Source organism: Cricetulus griseus, chromosome 6 (assembly GCF_003668045.3).
Source record: "Cricetulus griseus strain 17A/GY chromosome 6, alternate assembly CriGri-PICRH-1.0, whole genome shotgun sequence".
Taxonomy (NCBI): domain Eukaryota; kingdom Metazoa; phylum Chordata; class Mammalia; order Rodentia; family Cricetidae; genus Cricetulus; species Cricetulus griseus.
Window position 1 is genome coordinate 16,199,249 of NC_048599.1, and position 23,521 is coordinate 16,222,769.

The following is a 23,521-nucleotide window of genomic DNA, read 5'->3' on the forward strand; positions in this document are numbered from 1 at the left end:
TTTGTTTTTTTTTAACCTTAAAAGAAACTTTCTTTCTCCCCGCAAAATAATCTTACAGATGTCTTCAGCACGGTTCTAAAACAGTGAACTACTTACACGGAACCCACAGTGCGCGGGTTTCAGGATCTTTTGTGTACACCACCGAGAACACACCTGTAGCTGGCCCAGCTTCTGGGGTGGGTGTCTGTTGCTAAGCAACCTCGAGGGGGGGCAGCCCGGTGAGCTTGGGCTGGGGCCAGAAGTCCAGACGCAGGGGACTGTGTGCAGGCCAAGGAGTGGGGTCCACAGCTACCCTGGAGCAAGCAGGTCAGCGGGCAGAAGGTTCCTGCAGGTTCTTTGGGCTGGTGGTGGGCGGTGGGCTGCCTCTGCAGAGTCTGGTGGGAGGTCGAGGGAGAGACTCAGCCCTGGGGCATAGGTGTATCACTGCTGGCCGGTCACCCTGCCTGCTGCCATGGCCTCTCTCCTGTGGTCAGCCCTTCCGGCTCGGAGCAGTGCCCTCCGGAGAGCCTCAGGGAGGGAGGGGAGGCGGGATTAGGTGAGGTAGAGCGATTTATCCCTTGGGAGCAGGCTGCAGGAGAGAGTAGGGGGCTGTCAGCTACAGGAGCCCACCCTGTGCCCTGGGCCTGTGTCCCTCCTTCTGATCAGCCATCCCTTAGGTTGAAGGAGGGGCTGCCTATCAAGAACCACGAACCCCTCCTGGCATTCTACCAGGGACCATCTAGTTTGTTTGTTTAATTTGCTTCATATCTGTTGTGTTTGTCTTTTGAGACAGGATCTTCTGTATCCCAGGCTGCCCATGAACTCGAGATGCAGCTGAGAATGTCCTAGAACTTTTGATTCTCAGGCTTCCATCCCAATCTCCACCAAGTCCTAGGACTCTAGGTATGCATCGCCACACCAGGTTTAAGTGGCGCTGGGGAATCGAACCCAGGGCTTCATGCATTCTAGGCAAACACTCTCCCAACAGAGATACACATCAAGCACCCCCACCATGTCTACCGTTAATCACAACATCATTTGTACATTTCAAACAGAACCACAGAAAGGCAGACACCTTTCTGTCTTCAGAATACAGCACAGGGCAAGCCAAATATGGTGGCCTGTGCCTGTGGGAGGATGAGGCCGGAGGCTCACAAGTTCAAAGCTAGCCTGGGCTACGTAGAAAGACTCCACATTTAACAAGAAAGACTAGAAGAGGCTGTTGTGGATCAAACATTCTCACTCAGGGGAGAAGGGCCAGCCTTAGGAAGTTCAGATACAAAGAACTTACTCCTCCTGGGACCTGACTTTTGGGAAGGGAAACAGTAGAAGGGAAAGGGTTGGAGAGTCTGTGCCTGCTTGGGCAATGGAGGGATCCCTGCCCACCGAGTCTGCATACCCACAAAGGCTCTCCCTGGAAGGTCAGGGGTGGGAGCAAGGGCAGGGTTCATGAAGTGCCGGAGCACTAGCAGGCTGGGCAAAGCAAGGAACCCATGCTGAAAGGCTGGTTGGTGGCCAGGGATGCGGGACACACTGCCTGGTGACAGAGATGCCACTGTCCACTAAATACTCAGACCTCATATCCAGTCAGTTGTGGCCCCCGCCGGGCTTTGCTTTGCTCTGTGTTGTTTCCTGTACTCTAAGCATCCACCACTTGGGTTGATGGTACCTACTTCACAGTCCCCCACTGTCTCCCTGTCCTCCCCTGCCCCCTATCAGGAATGAAGAGGGAAGGGGGTCTGGGGAGGACTGACCTGCAGGTGCCGAGGCCGCGCTCCCCGCTGGGGTAACTCCCATCCCAGTCCCCGCCGCTGGAAGGGTTGGATGGGCCAGGTGAGCGGGAGCCTGAGCCACTGGGGAACTCGGAGATGTGTGGGAAGTCCTACAGGGGAAGGAGGGGGCAGTGAGAGGAGCAGAGAGAAAGGGGGACCTCTCCAGCAGCTGGCATCATCTTTGTGTGTTTGAGGGTGTCTACACTTCAGAGACATGTTCTGGGTCCACACAGAATGGCCACTCTGCCTCTTCCCCTTTCTCCCTGGTGGAAGATCTTTGGGAAAATTCAATCTGAGTTGACTGTGCAGCTCAGTGAGGGACTTCCTGCCTGGTGTGTGTGAGGTTCTGGCTTCCATCCCCAGCAAGACAAAGGAAAAAAGAAAAGAAAGCGTGAAAAAGAAAATCCAACCCCTGTCTCAGCTGAGTCTGGGAAGGGGGTGACTTTGCTTTTGGGTTTTTTCCAATCTGTAAAATGGGGTTACTGTGCTGTGATGCATGTCTTAGAACCATTTGTGGAACCATCACTGGAGGCTGGGGCTTTGGAGATTGCAAGGAGCTGGGACAATCTGGCAGAGGTCACAGTGGTCTAAGAGAAGGCTCTGGAACAAAGCTTATCTGGCAACTAATCAATTGCCTGAGGTAGCCAGTGTCTCTCAGGGCAGGTGTTCTAGACCCATTTCAGAGAATTGGAAACTGAGGCTCAGAGAGGTACGGTGTCATGGCGGAGGTTACACAGTTGGTGAGCGGCCCGGCTAGTATATGCACCCCACCAGCTGCTTTCTCTCTTGGTGAGAGTCACAGGAGGCTGTTGCTTGGTCCTGCTTACCTGTGGCCCTGGAGGTGAGGGGCTCATCGCCAGCTGCACCTGGAGCGCCATGGAGGCAGGCAGGACAGGAGGCTGAGGGGCAGGGGACATGCTGAGAGGCGGGCTGAGGAGGGTGCCCTGTGCGTGGGGGGGCAGTGGCAGCTGCTGGTGCAGTGAGGGGCTGAGAGGGAAGGAGGGTGGTGGCGGGGATGTGCTGAGGCCTGGCAGCAGGGCCTTGGAGCCCAGCGTCCTGGCAAGGCTGGCAGGAGAGGCTCCTGTGCGGAAGGCCTGCAGGTCGGAGGGCGTCAGGAAGGAAGCCAGGCCGGGCATGGCGTACATGGGTTGCTTGGGTGGGAGCATTTTAGCTGGTGGGTTTGCCTGAGCATTCTTGGCCTCGCCTTGGTCCGGAGGGCTCTGGAGGAAGATGGAAGCCAGGAATAAACCAGGGATAATGCAGAACGGGGACTGTCAACCAGGTAGGTCTGCAGCCTGCAAGGCCTCTGGATGGCTCTACACTGTGCTAAGGGGTGGAGTATGAACTAATAAGCCATAACTACGCAGGGACCTTCGAGTACGTGGCTTTGATCAGCCAGTCAGCCCTGCCTTTCCCCTCATGTGGGCTCCTCGCCTGTATGGTCCCTCTTCTCACCCTGGCAGCGAGATCAATGCCAGCGATGAGACACACCCTGTGTATGCCACTCCCACCTTTGCTCATGCGGTTCTCTCCACTCTGTAAGTACCTTTTGCTCGGCCCTTTCCAGCCCAACCCCGATGTCATTTCCTTAGTGACAGCTTCTAGGACAATACTCTGCCTCCTTTTGGGCCCCAGAACCACACCTTGGCCCTGGTGTGGACAGAGAAGGAGAGGGCAGGGTCAGGAGTTAAGATGGCAAAGCTGTGTTTGAACCTACGACAGCCATTCGAATGGCCAATCCAAGGCTCATTGATGAGCCCCCTGAGTGCTAGCCCCTCTTGCTGAAGGAAGTCAATGAAATGAACTTCACATGAAGGCTGCCACATTGGCGGTGCTCCCAAGGTGTGACACACAGGTGCCACTCATCCTTTTTGAGGTCAGTGCTACCTGCTGTTCCCATGAGCCCCAACCTTGGCTCTATCCCTCCAGTGGTGCATGTCATCAGGACATTGCCTAGGGATTACGTTACCTTGGAGACAAGGCTAGCTCTGTAGGCCGCCAAGGCTTTCAGGTACTCCTTCTTGGCAGCTTCGGTCTTCCTCTTATACGCCTGAAAGATCCGAGACATGGGCAACTCTGGAGAAAACGTCACAGAGGAGCCTCAGTGCAGAGGCTGGGATGACAAGTAGGGATTCCAGGGCCAGGCATGAATGAAGGTTGTTGGGTCAGAAGCTGGGTCAGTCACCCCCGGCCCCTCTCTGTTGAGAGTATCACAGCAGGAGTATAGGAGCCAGGCTACACTCCAGTTCCTCAACCATCATGTTGTCACAAGTGACTACAGAAAGACAAGTCAACCAGAAGCCTCTCTTTTGACTCAGCGTAACACCAACATGCTAATGCTGCCCTTTGTATTCTGACACGAAGCCTGCTCTTACTCATATTTTGCTATGATTGCTACTATTAGCATTAGACTTTGGTTTACAAGTTACTGTAGGAATGGCCCTAGCGTGTTTCACCTTCAATCTGTCCCTGCCTTTTAAGTAGAACTTTCTCACAGTGATTTGGGGATCAGTTTTGAGACTATTCGGCCAGTGGCATAATAACAAACTAATGCAGAAAACTTGAAAAGTGTTTAGACTCTGGAATGGCCCTTGGCTGCTCTAGGAACAAGCCTGGCAGGGTGGTGTGAATAAAATTGGCCCCCATAGGCTCATATACTTGAATGCATAGCCACTAGGGAGTGGCACTATTTGAGAAGGATCAGGTGGTATGGCCTTGTTGGAGGAAGTGTATCACTAGGGGTGGACTCTGAAGTTTCAAAAGCCCATGCAAGGCCCAGGATATATCTGTCTCTGTCTGTCTTTTTACTTCTCTCTGTCTGTCTGTTATCTGTCTCTGTCTCAGTCTCTCTATCTCTGTGTCTCTCTCTTTCTGCTTGCAGATCAGGATGTCGCTCTCTCTCTCTGGCATGGTGATAGTGGACTAAGCCTCTGAAACTGTAAGCAAGCCCTCACTTAAATGCTTTCTTTTATAAGAGTCGCCTTGGCTGTGGTGTCTCTTCATAGCAATAGAACAGTGACTAAGACACCTGACTAGTCACACAAGATTCAGCCATCTTGAAGAAGATGCCTCATGTGTTGCAGCTGATTGCAGGAGCATAAACAGCTCCCATCAAGGGTGGCTGAGGAACCACCCTGCTGAGCCCAGTACAACCCACAACATGAGAAAATGGCAAAGGTCTTAGAGTGGAGGCTGCCAGCCTCCCTGGCTTCTCCCACTGCAGCAGCAGCAGCTCACAGCATCCAAGGCAACAGCAAAGTCCCCATCGCAGACCTCTTCCTAGGAGCAAGACCCCGGCCTGCCACATAAGTGAGACAGGAAATGTGAGAGGATTATGCTCCCCTGGAGCAGCTCTCAGCCAATGGCTAACAAAGCCGGGGTTCATCCAGCACCCTTGCAGCTCAGGCGGGTTAACAAGGACAAGGGGTTGGATCCAGAGCTCCTCTTGCACACACTGGGAATTCTCTGACAATGTCCTCTGCCATGCCCTGTCTGTCTCCATTTCTTTCCAGCAAGCCTTAGACTATTTCCTAAACTACCAGCTCTAGACTATTCCACAAAAATCTCCACATTGCCAAATAGGATAAGGGACACGCCCAACTCACATCTGTGATCCATTCCTCTGCCCCCAGCTTGTTACTGTTCTGTGGACAGAATCCTAAGGAGTCCTCACCACACCCTCCACTGTCCAAAGAGCCAATGGATGGTGACTCCCTGGGGTGCTGTAAAGATGCAATAAGGTAATGGAGGGGGGCCCCCATGGTGCTTAGCCTAGGCATGCTCCAAGCATGGTAGTCAATAGGTAGGGAGGCCAGGGTTCAAAGAGGTTAGGTAGTCAGCCTGAGGTCACTAGCTGGTAATGCATTTCCAACTGCATGAGCCGGCCCTGCTCCCTTCCACCTGGAGGCCTTCAGAGAGACCACACGGCCAGTGGATCAGAAAGGTCCGAGTCAGTGTGGATGGAGATGCTCCCTAGTTTATGGATGGGGGAGCAGGGGCCCAGTGAAGGCAGTAGTGCACAGCACTGTGGATCATCAGGGATGAAGGAACCCTGCTTCCCAGCTTATAGATGGGCAAACAAAGCATACAAGCCCCTATGCAGGAGCCTCTAGTCCCAGAGGCCAAGCCTGGTATCACGCTCTTGGTTGCAGGGCCCGAAGTCTCAGGGACAATTCTGAAGGGGACCAAGGCTCACCTGTTTCTGCTCTTCTCCTAGGCTGTCCCACATGGAGGCCACTATTTTGGACACATCCCCAAAGGTGGCACTGGGATTCTGCCCCTTGATGGCGGCCTGAGTGTCTCTGAAGAAGAGAGCATAGGCCGACACAGGCTTCTGTGGCTCATTGGGGTCCTTCTTCTTCTTCTTCTTTGGGTTCTTGGCCTTTTTGCCTGGGTCTGCTGAGGGTCTCTTTTCTCCCGAGATCTACCAGATGAGAGGAGTCAGTAAACTAAGGAAGTCAAGGGACTCCTAGCCCAAGTGGCTCTAGCTAACCTTGGGCCAAGCTAGGCTTTCTCAGCAGCTATAACCTCAGACACATCCAGCCCTGGTCTCTCCCAGGCAGAGAAAGGGCTGCCCCACCAGGGGTTCGTACCCAGGCAGCTTAGCCTGCACTGTCATGCATTTGGAGGAGGGTGGCAACAGACACATAAACACAGGTTGACATATATACTGTTGAGCGAAGAGTACTAACGTGTCGGTGAGGCTAGCCAGTGTCCTAGACAGCAATAAAATCAGCACTCTGGGACTCTCTACTCTTCCCCAGGGACAGAAACCATTTGTGTTTATATCACTTCCAAATTTAAGCAAAACCCTTTTCTGTTTTTCTAGCACTTTGTCCCCGCCACATTAACATCTATCTTTGCAGACTTTCAAAGTCTCCCGACCAATACTGAGTAATGACAGAGGCCTAAAGCCAGGCATGGTGGTGCATGCCTGTAAGCCTTGTACTGAGGAGGTTGAGACAGGGGGATTGAGATAGTAAGGCCAGTATGGGCAGCATAAGGACACCCTGTCTCACAAAATGGAAATAAGAATCCAACGGTCCATTCTCCTAGACAATGAGGTGGTCTTGCATGCACCTCTCAGACCCTTAGCATCTGCAAGAATAAGAAGGTCAAGCTGCTGGGGGCCTGTTTCCGGGGTCTCCATGTTTTTCTCAACTATTCTGCCATGCCCCATCATGACCCTTGTTGGGACCCAGCCCCCACGGGGTGTCTAAGAGTTGTTTTCCAGCATAGCCACAGGTACCTCCTGTTTTCCTGACCTCACCCCACTAGCATCAATATCCTGTTGTGATCCCTTTACCTGCGGTTTTTGTAAGTTTGTGTATAAGGCTGCTCCACAATAAAGGTGGGAGACATTCTCTCAGAAAAGGACCAGGGCGTCTTGTTGTTCATCCAAATCCCCAAGCTTTCACCCAATACTCAGACTTAGTGGTGGCCAAGGGCAGCCACAGATCATAAATAATATCCAACTAATGCCTCTAACTATAAAGGGCAGACCACCTTCACTACACTTTGGGTGCGACTCTAGACAATGGCTCTCCCCCTGGGAAGGGGCAAGGGCAACAGGGCTGCCACCCAGTCAGAGAATCCACCTGAACAGGCTCTAGGTCATGGTCTCAAACACACTTGACTTAGGGTTTCCAGGATGAGGAGGTGTTGGAATGCTTTTCACAGACCCCTGTTGTTCTCTGTGGGGACTCTTAGGCCTTTGAACCAAGGCCTGGATCCTACAATGAGGTCTGTGCTTCTGTATGCCAACAAGATGAAGGCAATATAATAAACAGATGGCAAGTTCTGGACCAGTGGATAGACTCAGACCTCATGTCTGAGAGGCAGGGAACTTGGCAGGGCTTGCGGCAATGATGGCTCTGTTGCAAGTGTCCCTGGGGAACTCTCTAGGCTTTTACCCCGTTAGCCCTTGGTGAAGCCTTGGCAAGGTGAGCACCGGAAACAGGTCTCTTCGAGTGTGTGTGTGTGTGTGTGTGTGCGCGCTCGCGTGCATGCTTGTGTATGCGCATGGGTGTGGAAGACAGCTGTCCATCTCAAATGTGGTTACTGAAGTATTGTACATCTTTTTTTTTTCCTTCTTCTTTTTATTTTCTTTTTTGAGACAAGGTCTCTTATTGGCCTGGAGTGTCCCATTCAGCTAGGCTGGCTGATCAGCAAGCCCTGGGGATCCTGCTGTCTCTGTCTCCCCAGTGCTAGCACTCAGGGTCTCATGCTTGCATAGGGGCACTTTCTCAATGCCCCAGTTCTGAAGGCAGTCACTGAATTGATAAAGGCTGTCAGATATGACAGGGCAGTTGTTAAGGGTGCATACACCGGGCTGCATTGCAGCTATCTGGGTATGAATTCGGGTTGTACAGCACTAATATGTTAATCAACTATTCCATGCCTCAGTTTCCCCATCTGCCAAATGGAGATAGTGAATACTACCTACCATGTAGGACTGTTATGTGGACTAGAGGAATGGGTGTTTACTGTGTGCTTGTAGAAAGAAGTGTCTGGTCTGTGGTTTATAGAGTTTTGGTTTTTTGTTTGTTTTTGTGAGACAGCTAGCTTTGTTATGTAGTTAAGGATAACACTGGACTTTAAGATGACCTTGAATTTCTTTTTTTTAAATTGTTTATTATGTATACAGTATTCTGTCTGCCTGTATGCCTGCAGGCCAGAAGAGGGCGCCAGATCTCATTATAGATGGTTGTGAGCCACCATGTGGTTGCTGGGATTTGAACTCAGAACCTCTGGAAGAGCAGCTAGTGCTCTTAACCTCTGAGCCATCTCCCCAGCCCAGATGACCTTGAATTTCTGATCCCTCGCCTCTACTCCCTGAGTGCTAAGATTGCAGGCATGCTCTACTACATCTAGGTTATGTGGTGTGGGGATCGAATCCAGATCTCGGAGCCTGCTAGGAAAACACTCTGCCAATTGAGCTCTATCTCCAGACCCTAGAAATGTTTGTTAACTAAAATAACAAAACAGAAACCATAGTCAGCTTGGCAAGAGAGCCCTTGACTAGCACAGGCAAGGATTTAGGTTAAGTCCCCAGGAATGTGTAGAAACCAAGGATGGCAAAAGGAGGTGGGGGCGGGGTGGTAGAAAAGAGGGTAAGGGGAAGGAAGAAGTGAGGGAGAAGGAACTCATCCCCACATGGACTGTGATACAGGCCAGCTCATCCTGAGAATGATGCTGGACCAGGAAGAGGAGAAGCACACAGAACCCTGGTCAGTTCAGGGCCTCCTGTCATGGACACTGTGGCTGGGCTCTGGGCCTCTTGACTGGAGGAGAGGGTTTCCAGTAGGGTCAGTAGCCACAGCCTGATTTCCCTAGGGCTCAGGTGCCATTCTTCTGACCAGAGGCCCATGTGCTGACTCCTGCTTTCCAACAGAAGACTAAGCCTCCTGTTGTTCCCAGAGGGACATGATGCCATGACCTGGCCGAGCCCCTTCTCCAGTGGGGAGGGACCTTGTAGCTCACCCTTCCACATCATGTACCTTGAAATGGGCGTCCGACTCCTCCTCCTGTGTAGAACTGGATGGAGAGGGGGTTGCCGACTTGCTCCCTGGGGGTGATGGGGAGCTGTGGGCGATGCCACTCCGGATGCCCATCTGAGAGATGAGCTGGGACTGGCTGAGGGCACTCATGTGGCTGGCCAGCATCGCTGGGCGGCCCAGCAGGGGCCCTGGCCGGCCTGAGTCATAGGCAGCTACCTCCGAGTGGACCATCTCCTGGATCTGAGAGAAGACAGGGTGATTGTGTCAGAAGGCTCTGCCTTGCCAATCACCACACTTGCCTCTCAGTCTCAGAGGAGGAACTTGTGGGTGAGAGGTGGCAAGTCACCGTTTCCACACTGGACTGTGCTTCCCACAGGGATCCCCATAGGAGAATCTGAAGGTGGAGTTCCATTCTCCCCCCGACCTCTGCATGATGCAGAGCACTGCCAAGTCCCTAGGGTCCCTTGGCACTTTTCCACACTGTTGGCAACTGCCCTGGGTAGATGGTCAGCATGCCGCCCCTACAGGAACTCAGTCCAGCTACGAATGGATCATCTCATGATACAAACTCCATGCTGAACTCCATGCTCTGCCTTGTTGGCTGTGCAGCAATGCAGAGCCAAAAGTGCAGATGCTAGAAGCCCACTTTTGAATCCTGGCCCAGTCCCTAGCCAGGGGGGTGACACCAGCCAAATTTGACCTCACTGGGACTCAGTTTCTTCATCTGAAAGATGTGTAATCTGACTACTTTGCAGGTTTAGAATAATGTGTGCTCTTGAGCCAGACAAACACAGTATACCTGCATGGTTTATTTAGGCTTAAGAATTACTTTTATTTCCTTTGCATTTGTTATTTCCGCTCTCTGATTTCTAAGTGCCTGCATGTTCTCAACTTGTTCTTCATTAAACAAGTGAATAGGCTTTCTATTTTATGTGGGGTTCCAAAACTTCCCTTTGAAAGAATCAGATCACAGGCCTTTAATCCCCATACGGGGTGAGTGTGGGGTGGGTCTGGTGGTGCATGCCTTAATCCCAGCACTCAGGAGGCAGAGGCAGTGGGATCTCTGTGAGTTTGAGACCAGCCTGATTTACAGAGTGAGTTCCAGGACAGACAGAGCTACACAGAGAAACCCTGCCTAGAAAACAACAAAAAGAATCAGATATCTATAGGCATGGTGGCACATGCTTGTAACATCAGAATGGCCTGAATTACATAGTGAGATCCTGTCACAAAGAAACACGATCTCAAATTGAGCCCTTCTCCTTCTCTGGTCTCTAACTATTTAATATCTAATTTTCTCTTTGTTAACCTCTCCTTCTGGCTTATAAAGATTATTGTTGAATTCCCGCCCCCCAATTTTGAATTATATTTCAAAATTCACTTATTTCCCTTTGTTTTGTTGTAGTTTTAAAAGTTAATAGCCGGGAACCTGCTCACTGGGTAAAGAGCATGCTTTGCGAGCATTAGGACCCCTGCTCAGATCTCTAGCATGCATGGAAAAAGGGAGCATCTAGGTGTTCCTCTGTGACCCCCGGCATCAGGGCTGGGAGGTGGGGTGAGGGGAGGGATGAAATGGAGATGTTTGGATCGATCCTGGGGTCTTGGCTAGAATTGCCAGGTCCGGGTTTAAGATGGGGAGACACTGTCTTAAAAATGAGAGCAGGGCTAGGGAGATGGCTTGGTGGTTAAGCTTGAGGGCGAAAACCTCATATAAATGACAGGTGGACATGGTGGCCCACCTGTAATTCCAGCTTTGAGGACAGAGACAGAATATTCAGAGCAAGCTGGCCATGTCACTGAGCTCTGGATGTGATCGAGAGACCTTTCTTCAATGAATAAAGCAGAAGGACAAGCGGAGGAACACTCCATATGAACACTCATGTACACACACAGTCACACACAAGTGCCCACATACATGTAAACATGCGCTCGCATGTGTACACACACACACACACACACACACACACACACACACACACACACACACACACACACATGAAAATGGGAAAAAGAAAAATGAGAGCAGTAGAGGAGAACCTTGATGCTGACCTCTGGCTCCCACACATTCACTATGCATGGGTGCCTTCACAGGTACTTTCCCTACAATTAAGAACAACATTTTAATGCAAAAACTGTCCTCAAGTATTTCTCATAGACTTTACTGTGTAAGAATTTTTATTTTTGATCTATTTTTTATTTTTGATCTATTTTATGTGCATGGGTGTTTTGACTGCGTGCATGTCCATACACCACTTGTCTGCCTGGTGCCTTTGGAAGCTGGAAGGTGTCAGATTCCCTGGAACTGGAGTTGTGAGCCTCCATGTGAGTGTTGGGACCTGAACTCGGGTTCTCGGCAGGAACAATAAGTGCTCTTAACTGCTGAGCTATCTCTCTAGCCCCAAAGAATATTGTATAAGACTTTTGTTATTGATCTCTTTTATATATAGGCACTTCATTCTCTATTTTTTCTTTGACCCTAGAGTTTTGAAGAAGACTCCAGCACCTTATAAGTGGCTAATTATGTTTCTTGTTGCGTTGTCTTGAATTTCTAGTTACAGAAGTGGTGGGCTATGGCCATGATGCAATAGGGCACCATCTATTGACTAGCATCGATTGCATTGTTTAGATTATAGTCTTAATTTTGGGTCTATAATCTTCTATGAGCATGTCTAGGTCAGGCAGGAAGGATAGATGGGGCTACCAGAGGAGGAGAATTCTGGGAAGTGTAGGCAGACAGGGGTCACGATGTGAGCCTGGGAAGAGAGGACGAACAAGGCATTCTCTGGTAAGTCAAGACCACATGGGAATACATAGATTGATAGAAATGGGTTAACAATTAAGACAGAGCTAGCCAATAAGAAGCCCAAGTCACAGGCCAACAGTTTTATAATTAATATAAATCTCTGAGTGTTCATTTGGGGCAAGGCAGCTGCACAACCAGGTGGGAAATCCCGTAACTCACATGTGACCCCTTTATCATCCAGGAGACTTTTACATGATCCTGGGGATACAACAGAATAAAATAGGTGTACAAGTCCAACACTTAACTGATGAGAAATTGTGAAGGGATTTATTTGAAAACAAGTCTTTGGCACACATGAAAGATGAAGGCAAATCTACATACTAACGAGACAAATATGTTTATTTACTTTTACATGAAGAATTAAATCTTGGCTGAACTCTGGTATTTCAGGATGGAGTACATCTTCCATGTGTTTCAGAGTTGATCTGTATTTTGATTTTTATAATTATTGATGCTGAAACCACTTTGCATAAATACATAGCACACAAGGGCCAAAGTATGTTTAGCACCATGTCAGACAAGTTGAAGATCCTGCCCTAACCCTAAGCCAAAATTCACCAAACAACGTCTTATGAAACACAAGAGCAACTCAAAAAGCAATTAAAAAATCAAACATTCTATAAAAGTAGAATCCAAAGCTGTACTGATTTAACACTTAAATGCTGAGGAAGTGGGAAGATATTAAACCTTTGTTTTCCACAACAAAACCATAATTTTTTTTTACGTGTGCGTGTGTGTGTGCGTGTGTCTACAGATGTCAAAGGACAACTCTGGTGCTGGGTTGTCAGGATTGAAGGGAAGGGCCTTTTACCTGTTACTATTGTGAGATTTTATATTTTTATGTGTACAGGTGTACTGCCTTCATGTATGTCTGCGTGCCATGCACGTTCAGTGCCTGTGGAGGCCCAGAAGGGCATCAGAAGAAGGAGTTCTTCCATTGAAAATTCAGTTCAGCTGCTTCCCTGATCCTTAGTGAACCCCGACTGCTTGTCCCGTTAACGTTCACCGAGTGTGTCAGCGCTTATTTTTGATACAGTGCTTTCTTTATTTGGTATAGAAACACCTAACTCTAGATCAAGGGTTCAACAGAAGCAACTTCACCAAGGGGAAACATCTGAAGGTGTCCAAAGACATTTTCCATTCTCACAGCTGGGGTCTTCTCCTGATACCTGGTGGGCAGTAGTGAAGGATGCTCTTAAACTCTATGCAGTGTGTAGGATGGCTGCCCTCCACCCTTGCCCCTCCAGCAAAGACTTCTGTGCCCCTAATGTGTTGCTGTTGAACAGCTCTGCTCTCCATGGGGGATGTTTTCCCTGAGGAAAATCTCAACTGTACTCTGTGCATGTTTCTCAAGACTGAATATTTCATTTTCTCTCTTACTCTCAGGTTGTTTGGAAGAGTGTGTTAATGGAACGTGTCCTTTCATTATCACTGTGGTCAAGGGACATGAATCCTAGAATTTTGCTTTTGACTATGCTGAGGGCTTCCATTATGCCATAGGACAGAACCACCTCTTGCAAAATTTTCACGTAAAACTAAAACAATGTGTACTGAGGGTTGAGAGTGCATCTCTGGGGAGCAGTGTGCTTGTCCTGCATGTGTGAGGCCCAGGGTTCAATTCCTAGTACTGGGGAAAAAAGCAATTGAAATAATGTTCATTTCTGTCACATTAAAAAAAAATTTCTCAATGTCTACTGAAATACTGTTTTGACATCAGCCGTGAAACTGAGAAAACTGAGCTAAAACCTGCCATCCCTCCTGTGTCCCCATCAGTTATCCAGGGCATGTGGTGTGAACGGGTTTTCTTCAGGTGTGCTGATGTGAAGACATTCGGATGTCCCAGAATGCTCTATCTTCATGAAGGCTTCTCCTTATCCATAGAGGCATTTTTACTCTAATGGAAATGAATGTTTCTGCCTTCCTTCCTACTCTATCAGCTGTTGTCATGGTTTCCTTACTGTTTTCTTCTCATTCTGCATCATTTCAGATGTGCATCTTGCAACCAGCATATGGCTGTATGCTGATCTGCAACACAGTTCTCCATATATTGTGATCTGTGTTAGTACTTTAATTGAAGAAACCTGAAAAACAGGCTTAGCAGGTGAACTTCTTTAATGTGTAGGTTTTATGATTAAGTCTCTAAACATCCTCCCTCTCTTTCTACCACCAATATGTACATGCCCTGTGTGTGTGTGTGTGTGTGTGTGTGTGTGTGTGTGTGTGTGTGTGTGTTTCTTTTACGCAGGGGTCTTACTATACATACAGTCCAGGAGGTTAAACTCTCCACCCTCCCTCCTCAGCCTCCCAAGTGCAGGAATTATAGGTGTGCACCACCATGCCTTGCTTTTAAGTTTTAAGCAAGAAATTGACATGATTCCCTTCAGGGCAAACTGGCTATAGCTTGTTAGGGCATACTATATTTTTCTTCTCCGCTATCTGCGCCAAAACTCTTCAACCCCATATTCCTGATTTTGTGATTTAATATCTTGTTGATACTTGATACATTTAAAGGCATTTAAATTTATTATTATTTTTATGTTTTGCAAATGCCCTACATGGGAAACATTTTAAGTCTGATCATATGTGGGGCAGAGCACATCCGTAAGTCAGTCAGGTCACTCGGTGTGGACAGCAGCAAATCTCAGCTCTTACGAAGGCTGGGGTTTGGCATAAAATCCTGGTACCTCATACACTAGGTTTGGTGGTGCTTCTCTGTAACCCCAGCACTTGGGAGGTGGTGGCAAGAGGATCAAGTTCAAGGTCACTCTCCGCTATATATGGAGTTTAAGGCCAGCCAGGGCTAAGAACTCTCTCAGAAACAAACCCAACCTAAAATAAAAACAAGAAACTGAATCCTTACTAAATGAGTTCACGGTACCCAGCATAACACAGTTGCAGACATCTTGCAAACTAGCAATTCTTACTCTCTCTCACACACACGTAAATCATACACAGTATAGGCAAACTTGTGAAAGGCTTTGACATGGACAAATAAATGGCCTTTTGATGTTCTGCTGGGCATTGTCTCCTGTGCGTCTGGGGTTATCTGATTCAATCTGAATGTCACCTCTGAATCCGACTAGGCTATTCTAATTCTGCATCTTTGTATATTGTGGGGAAAAGGCATTATTGCAATGGTTCTTTTTTTTTTTAATCATTCAAGATTGTGCTGTGATTAAATAAATAGATTTTTCTTGTAACAATTTTATTTTTGTTGTGTTTACGTAAGTTATGTGTGGATACATATACCATAGAGTGTGTATGTTGATCAAAGGACAACTTTGTGAAATTGGTTCTTCCCTTCAACCTTTGTGTGGGTCCTGGGGGTCAAACTCAGGTTGCTAGGCTGTCTCTGTAGGTGCCTACCATCTGAGTCAACTCACTGGCATCAACGTAACCATTTTTAGACATAATCTCAGTGTTATTAAGTCATGATGCCACCATCACTACCATGCAGCTAAAGATTCATCTTTACCCCAACACCTATTAAATAATAACTTCCCATTCCTGCCTCACCCAAGTCTCTGGAAACCCAAATTCTTCCTTCTTTGTATATGGTATACGAGTGTACAGGGGTTAGGTACACATGTGTATGGGGATGCTTGTGCCTCAAAGCTAGAGGAGGATGTTGGACATCCTGGTCTATTGCTCTCCACGAATTCCCTTGAGATGGTGTTTCTCACTGAACCTCCAGCTCGGCTGACTGACAGCAAGCCTCAGTAATTGGCCTGCTGTCTCTGCTCTCACAGCACCAGAGTTACAAGTACACATGGACACAGCCTGCTTGTGGCTGGGGATTTGAATGCATATCCTTATTGTGCAGCAAGAACTCTTACCCGTTGAACCATTTCCTCGCTACTATTATTTTACTTTCTGTAACTAGGTGCCTCATACGGAATCATACCATATAAGTTTTCTTTTGTGACTGGATTTGTAATATGATAAATAAAAGACCCAGAGTCTGATATTGGTGTTCAAGATTCAAACTGAAGATCAGAAAAGCAAAGCAGCCGGGCACTAGCTCTTACTGTACCTCAGAATGAAAGGCGATCCTGGGTCCACCAAACCTCAAACTGTAACCTCTCCTCAGCGTGGCTGGAGAATCCTGAGACTTCAATGTCTTCCTATCCTCAGTGTGGTGGCTGTAGAATGAATCCCTACTATCCTCAATGAGACTGGAGAATAAATGCCTGATATGACTACTGAAGACCCTGCTCCTATCTTTTATACCCCTCTAGTGCTGGGATTAAAGGCGTGTGATCCCAGTGTGCTGAGATCATCTTTGTGTGAGCTGTTTCTCTTTGGGACCAGATCAATCTTGTATAGATATGGGTGGCCTTGGCCTCACCGAGATCCATCTACCTCTTAATCCTGAGTCATAGGATTAAAGGTGTGTACCACCACCTCCTAGCTTCTGGCTCATGGGATTAAGGTGCCTGATCTAGCTTAAGGCTGACTTTGCTCTTCTCAATCCTCAGGCAAGCTTTAATAAATCATAAATAGTACATCCCATGTGGCTTATTTCACTTAGCACAGTGGCCTCAAGATTTATACACCTTGTAGCATGGGTCAGAATTTCTTTCCCTTTTTAAGGTTGAATAATATTCTGCTGTATGCACATACTATATCTTGTTATTTATTTATCTGTTAATAGGCCTTTGAAATATTTTTTTTAAAGATCCAAACCGTAATATCAACAGTGGATGAGGATCAGGTAGAAGACCACTAATTTTTGTCCATAAAAACAAAAATAAATTTTTTCTGGTGAATATATTGACCCTGCACTATACAAAAGATAATTCTAATCATCACATTCAATTGCTTAATGATAACAACCCGTTTTCTAGTTCTTAGTAAATTTAATTCAACAACTCCAATTGCTTAAGTATTTGTCTGTTTTTGGATTCTTCTCTGAATGAACTGAGTATAATATCTTATAGGCTTCTTTATTAACCACCAGTTAAGCACAGTTTTGATATGTTTACATGTTTTATTTGCAGGAGAGCCATAGTTTTACTTTCAGAAAATTATGCAATAAAGATAATACAGAATTTTAACTTCTAGAAAAAAAATGGGAACTATTGTGAGGGCTCACCAGCTGAGGAAAGTGAAAATGGCTTATTCACATAACAGAATTCTTCTCAAAGTGAGAGTGAACGACTAGAGCCACACTCCCCAGTGTGGGTGAATGAAGAGGAGTAAGCAAGGAGCAGGAGAATGAGAAAGAGAAGGAATGAGGGAGGGCTCAGACCACACAGGCAGCCCCATACCGTGAAGCCCACATGTAAATTGTGCAGCATGACTGTGAAGTGTTTAGAGTGGGAGAGCAAAGGCAGCAGAGTGGAGGCTACGAGAGGGAGCTGAACTGGCCTCTGCAGCAGCGTTTATTCTGTCAAAAGCAGAGGAAGTGTGATCACAGAGGCTTGTCAAAGCAGAGTATCTAACTCAAGGGTGATGGGCTCTGGGAAGTCTGGGATGCAGAAGTGGCTGGCATCCCCATGGCTTAACTGGCCACATTACATGTCATGAAACATTTCACCTAAGATGACGTCAAAGACTGGGCCCCTAATCTCCAGGCTAGCTCCAGGCTCTACATTCAACTGCCTGATTGGCATGGCTGTCCCAGAAACACATCAGACTGAGACAAAGGAAGGAAAGCCTTATTTCTCCCTAAATTTTCCCATAGCTCTACCAAAACAACACACAGCATCATCTTTTCTGCAGTTACCAGCCACAGACATGGAACTAGCCTCCTATCTCTTCCTTCCCAAACTGATTGGCCCTGGACAACCCAGCACCGTTAGTCCTTCTTCCATGGTAAGTCCTAAATTTCTCACACACGTCTCCTTCCCAGAACAGTCTCCCTTCTAAGACATGAAGGCAAGGTCCTTCTACCCTTTACTCTTACTTTAAAATGCTCATTGCACCAGGCATGGTGGCACATGTCTTTAACCTCAGCCTTGGGAAGCAGAAGTTTTAAGTTTAAGCCAGTCTGGGTCGGTCATCTAGAGAGTTCCAGGCCAGTCAGGGCTTCACTGTGGGACCCTGCCTCAAAACAAAGAAGCACACAAGTTTTCATTTGACCTAAATTGTCTAATAATCTGATAGTAAATAATGGTTTGATGTACATACATATGCATGGGTATACATATCCCTGTGCGTGCGTGCGTGCGTGCGTGCGTGCGTGCGTGCGTGTGTGTGTGTGTGTGTGTGTGTGTGTGTGTTTTGGGGTAGGTATAGAGACTTGTAGACAACCTTAGGGGTCACTTTGCAGGTGCTATCCATCTTGTGTATAGATATAGTGTCTGTCACTGGCTAATGGGGCTAGGGTGGCCAAAACCCACCTATCTCCACCTCCCCAGCACTGGGACTATAAGCATGAGTGAGTCACTACCACACTCCATCATTTTTTTAAATGGGTCCTGGGGATGGAATTCAGGTCCTCATGCTTGCAAGACAAACACTGCACCCACTGAGCTATCATTCCAGCCCCAATAATGACCTTTTAGACTTTAAAGTTTCTTTGAGATTAAAAACAATTCCCTATGATCCATATTGATGGAGGCAATATTCTTAATTTTCCTGATGCTTCATAGATTCCTTTGAGAGGAACATGTTCTGCTTCTTGAGATGAGTGACATTTCTACCACTATTTAGTTGATGGTTGCTTTTCTCTGATCCATTCTACACATGCTGAATCACTAGGCTCTTCCACCCACGCCTGCATTTTGAGCTTGGAGAAAACCCTGAGATGTTGGCTTTTGTATCAGTGATCATTGCTGTGTTGTGCAGTGATTTCACTAGGTTTTAACATCCAAGCATCACTTGGTTATCTGAACATGTTCTCTCCTAGTTCTGGATTTTCTGTGGCTTGGACAGTTTGTTAGGAAGAATCCTCCGAACTCCCATTTCCCCCAGTGTGATCCTCAGAAAGCATTCTTTAGGCCTAGAGATTTCTACAGTCGTTAGGGCGTTTTCCTCATATTCCTAATTCCTCTAGTAAAGGCTCCGTGGAGCACTTGAAAAAGGAAAAAAAAATAAAAATAAAAGCCAAACAGCACATCTGGATGCCTTCTGGGAAGATTTCAATCTCACTGCAGAGCTCACTCCTGCTGTGCTCACAGAGGCTTTTCAGGGACTTCTGTGTTGGCATAGATCCAGGTTAAACCCTAAGGCTGAGAGCCCTGAAGGCCTTTCAGTCAGTCAGGAGCACAGGCCTTTCCTCAGTGACAATTTGCAGCTACAAACCAATAAGAACTGGGCATGGCCACCAAGCCTACCAGACTTTCTAGGGCACTTCATGAACTCTGTCCTAACTCCCCAAAGAGATAAAGATACCCCCAATTAGAGGCCTGCCACTTGAGGCTGTCTGATGCCAACAGCTAATAGTGGTCAGACCCGAGTCCCTGAATCATAATGATGCCCTCATATCTCAGGTGCTGGGGACACTGGCACCTGTCTCCTTAAGTAGAGAAGTGTCACTGGCCAAATGGGAACCACCAACCAATCCCCATGCCCTGGCCAGCAGCAGACCCCACTGTGGCTTTGACTGAGCAGAACTCCTTGGGGTCCTGAGGAACGTTCTTCTGTCACCAGCCTCCCTGAACTGTCACTCCTCCCTCAAAGCAGCCCCCCTCCTCTCCTGCCACTCTCCAGGATCCTACCTACCCTGGATCCTTGGGGTTAAGTGTGCAGAGACCTTTATCAGGGTAAGGGTCTGCTGGCACAACCTTGCTCTGGAGATGCCTAGAAACAGCATGAAGTACTTCTGCTCCCACATACAAACACACGGCCCTGCGGGCGCCACACCTGCTCCCTCTCCTGTAGGCCCAGGCAGAGGAGCAGGAGGGAGGTGGCACAACCTTGCAAACATAATTAGACTTAATAGATTCTCAGGGTTGTAGAATGCCAGGAGCTTTTCACACATGGCCAGCTGCAGTCTCCACAGAGCGTCCTAGGTGCTGAGAAAACCCCCACTAGGGACCGTGAGAAGTCACACCTCTCCTCAGCTTCTGCCAGTCCACAGAATTGAATCCCATCCTGTGCCTCAGAGGAGTCCAAGGGACTGAGCTGTCCTCAACAGACTGGGGACTTGGAATATTCTTGTTTTTTTTTTTTTTTCCATGTAAGCTACAGACGTTCCCTTTGTGTTACATTCTGTCACATAAAGCACTGAGTCCAAAAGTTGTTTAAATTCTGAGTCTCATCAGAAACCAAAACGGGGCTGGAAGCCAGTGGCCAGCATTTTATTTTATAACCCTTTGACAGTTTCAGGGAGGTGGGAGCAGCAGATGCGGCACCTTTGTCTACAATAGGTACCTTGTCATGTCTGCTGTCACATTGTTGAACATTCACAATGCATGTGGCCCCATTGCGCGTGTGTGGACACATGCGCACCATCTATGTGCAGGAACTACGCACAGAGTGCCCTGTTGGGGGCTTGTGAACAACTCTTTGATGCAAACAAATTCTCCTCTCAACCTCCTATGAAGCTACTGAAACTCAGGATGGAGCAGTACTGCAGTCAAGTGACTGTCTCAGAATCCCGAGTCTAAGAAAGACATGAGGAATTCAGAATTCCACCTGGCTATGAACTGGGATCCTCTGTGTCCACAGAAACCCCAGCAATTCTGATAGGGGACCAGGGTGACCATGAGCCTGCCCTTCAGGGTAGGGAGCTGTGTGAACCAGAAAGGGGCAATAGTCTACAGAGCAAACTATATGAGTATATAACCTAGGATTGTAGGGAGACACCGAAACCACGCCTCCTAAGGGCTGGCTACAGGTGAGCTTGACCACGCCTGTCAGGGCGTGGTCAGGGGAGTTCAGGATGATGTGTGTTAAGTTCTTAAGGTGCTGCAGACATGTGGGGGCCCCTTCTGTCTGGCCTCCCTGATTTGCTGCCTCTGGGCACACTCTGGCTTTCGCTTGGCTGGTATTTATCTGAATAAAGGTATTTTGAATCTACAAGCCTTCTCCATCTCCTTCACTGGATTTTCCCTCTTCCTTGCCCATGAACTTGCTCATAGTGTGAATTTGAACAGGATATGGACCTGAACTAAGATGAGGTTCTGGAAACAGGGGCAAATAGCCAGGAGGGAGACATACATAACAGATGAAGCCTGGCCCAGGGCTAGCACTTCACAAATAGACATCACATTGGTTTTTTACCAGAAGCTGGTGAGCTCCTGTAAATGGTCAGATATTAAACATTCTAGGCTTCAGATGGGGTCTGTTGTAGCTGCCTAACTCAGCTGCCATAGCAGATAGGCAGCTACAAGTGACAGGCTAATGAATCAGCTGGGACTGTGCACCAATAAAGCTTTATTCACAAGAATAAACCCTGCCTTTAACCCCTGGATATATACTGTCAACTTCCTTGTTAATTGAACGCCCTTGATAAAGATAACAGTGCTTCCTCTGCTCACCATTCTCTTGTAACGCCACTTGCAGACACCAGTCTGTTCACCACACTGAATTCTCAGCTGGTCCTGGAAGGAGACTTCCTTTTCTCTTGGATTTTCACAGATGTGGCAGTGCAGTCACAAAATGGAAGGTCATTGTTCAAGGTAATTCAAGGAGATTCACTGCTAGGTCTGGGTGGCTCCCAGGCCTGTGTCTTTAGCTGTAACCCACATTCCATCCTCCTGCCCCTCACATAAGAGCAAACACCTGCTGCATAGTCTCACTCCCCTAAACCTTGCCTTGGCCACTGCTGAGGTCTAGTTCTGACCTCAAGCTACAGTCTCTGAGCTCTTGCAGGGAATGCTTTGGCTTGTGGCCAGAGCTACTTTGGGACCTTGAGATTCCTTTTCCCCTGTGGCTGGGCATGCTGGCTTCTAGCAACTTACTTGCTTTCATCTCTAGGAACTGCCCTACCCCATGGCTACATCCCTTCCCAAGGGAAGCCAAGAGCTGCTTGAAGGTCCTGTTTCCCTGATGAGTCCATCTCCAGTAGGGTCTTACTGCCCACAGTCCCCTGCTGACCAAGATCTCCCCCGCTTAACTACATCTATGAGGACACTTGAGCTGTGTAAAGGGATATACTCATGGGTACCTAGTATTTTACGATGTTGACATAAAGAGCAGGAATTCTTTTAGTCTACCATCTCTTAGAATCAGTGCTATGGGATGTCACAACCAAACTCACAAGTCATCATGCCACCTTTCCTATGTGCATTCCACTCTGTAGGTTTGAGGAGCCAAATGTTTGGAAATTAGCCCCCTTTAAAGTGTGCAGGAGCGCGCACGCGCGCGCGCGCGCACGCGCACACACACACACACACACACACACACACACACACACACACACACACACACAGACACAGACATGAGCGCGCGCCTAGCAGCAGAAGAAAAAGCCAATAGCAAACCTTCCCCAGCGCCTGCCCCTCACCAGCAAGCTTCATTGGCAAGTATTTCTAATAAACTTTCATGCTTGGCGGGAGATCCTTTGCAGGCTGACAAATTCCTCCTGAAATGTAGACGTCTTGTTCGGAGTTATTACCCCAGCGCACAGGTGCCCAGCTGCTATTGTAAAACCAGCAAGCATTTAATTGAAACAAACGACTATAATAATGGTACATTATCCCCACAGGCCAGGCACCATCGTAGTTTTAATTATTGAGTTAAGAGTCTCACTAATTTATCCTTTAAAGCAACAGCCCATTCCCAGTTAGACTGATCATCTTGTTATGAATATGAAGGCCCAGCAGGGAGGACGTGAATAGAAAACTATTTGTCCCCTTCAGGGCTGTTTTTGTCTTTGAAGAAAGGTTTGCAAACAGGCAGCTGAGCCTCTTGGCAGGCTCCAGGGAGGATGGGCGGTTTCTGTCGTGGTTGGACTGGGGGGCCCGCCTGGTCCTTGAGTTCCTTCCTCTGGGATGAAGGCCCTTCTTACAGAGCCCACACCAGCTTTCTACTGGATCACAACTGAGAGTCCATGAAGTCCTTCCTAAACTGCAGCCTTAAATCTCAATGCCATTGGTCTTTGGTCTCCTTCCTCACCACTCTTTTCTGACTTGCCCCCTCCCCCACTACTGCTCCTGACTATTCAAGTGGGCTCTTGCTTCTGGACCCTTTTAGAATTGGGTGCATTTTTGCCTCCTAGGGACACTGGTTGTTGTAAATAGAAAATAGAAGCTAAAATATCAGGAAGACTTAGAATACAGAACAGTCCCCTTCCAAAGTCATTCATGAGGGGCATGTCCTGTTAATGAACTATTCTTCCCCATGGAAGGCAGCTCTCAGCCTGCATACTCCCTCACTCCTGGGAGACTTGGTTCAAGCCTCACCTTCCTCAGGAGCCTTTTCCTGATCAAGCAACATAGCGCTGCAATCTGTCCCCCCAACACATACTGGAGCGCAGGCAGAAACTCCTAGCCCCTTGGACTGCTGTTGTGTTTTCTCCAAAGCACCTGCTAACAGTGTGAGGCACGTCTATTAGTTTGTTTTTGCCCACCCCACCC

General features: G+C 48.0%; 1 protein-coding gene across 5 annotated transcripts in view; it reads right to left on the reverse strand.

The window, feature by feature from the left end:
* Nucleotides 1-307: 307 nt before the first annotated feature.
* Tox2 (TOX high mobility group box family member 2) overlaps nucleotides 308-23,521 on the reverse strand; it is a 124,672-nt gene continuing 101,458 nt past the window's right edge. For 2 of the 5 annotated variants that reach the window (XM_027423503.2, XM_027423505.2), the window contains exons 4-9: nucleotides 9,251-9,490; nucleotides 5,947-6,174; nucleotides 3,721-3,801; nucleotides 2,579-2,971; nucleotides 1,734-1,861; nucleotides 308-374 (exon numbers count right to left, since the gene is read on the reverse strand). In XM_027423503.2, the coding sequence (XP_027279304.1) occupies nucleotides 308-374; nucleotides 1,734-1,861; nucleotides 2,579-2,971; nucleotides 3,721-3,801; nucleotides 5,947-6,174; nucleotides 9,251-9,490 (1,137 nt within the window). Of the gene's footprint in view, nucleotides 375-531; nucleotides 569-1,733; nucleotides 1,862-2,578; nucleotides 2,972-3,720; nucleotides 3,802-5,946; nucleotides 6,175-9,250; nucleotides 9,491-23,521 lie in introns of those variants that run through there. The other 3 variants (XM_027423504.2, XM_035446989.1, XM_035446990.1) reach the window with 2 other exon arrangements.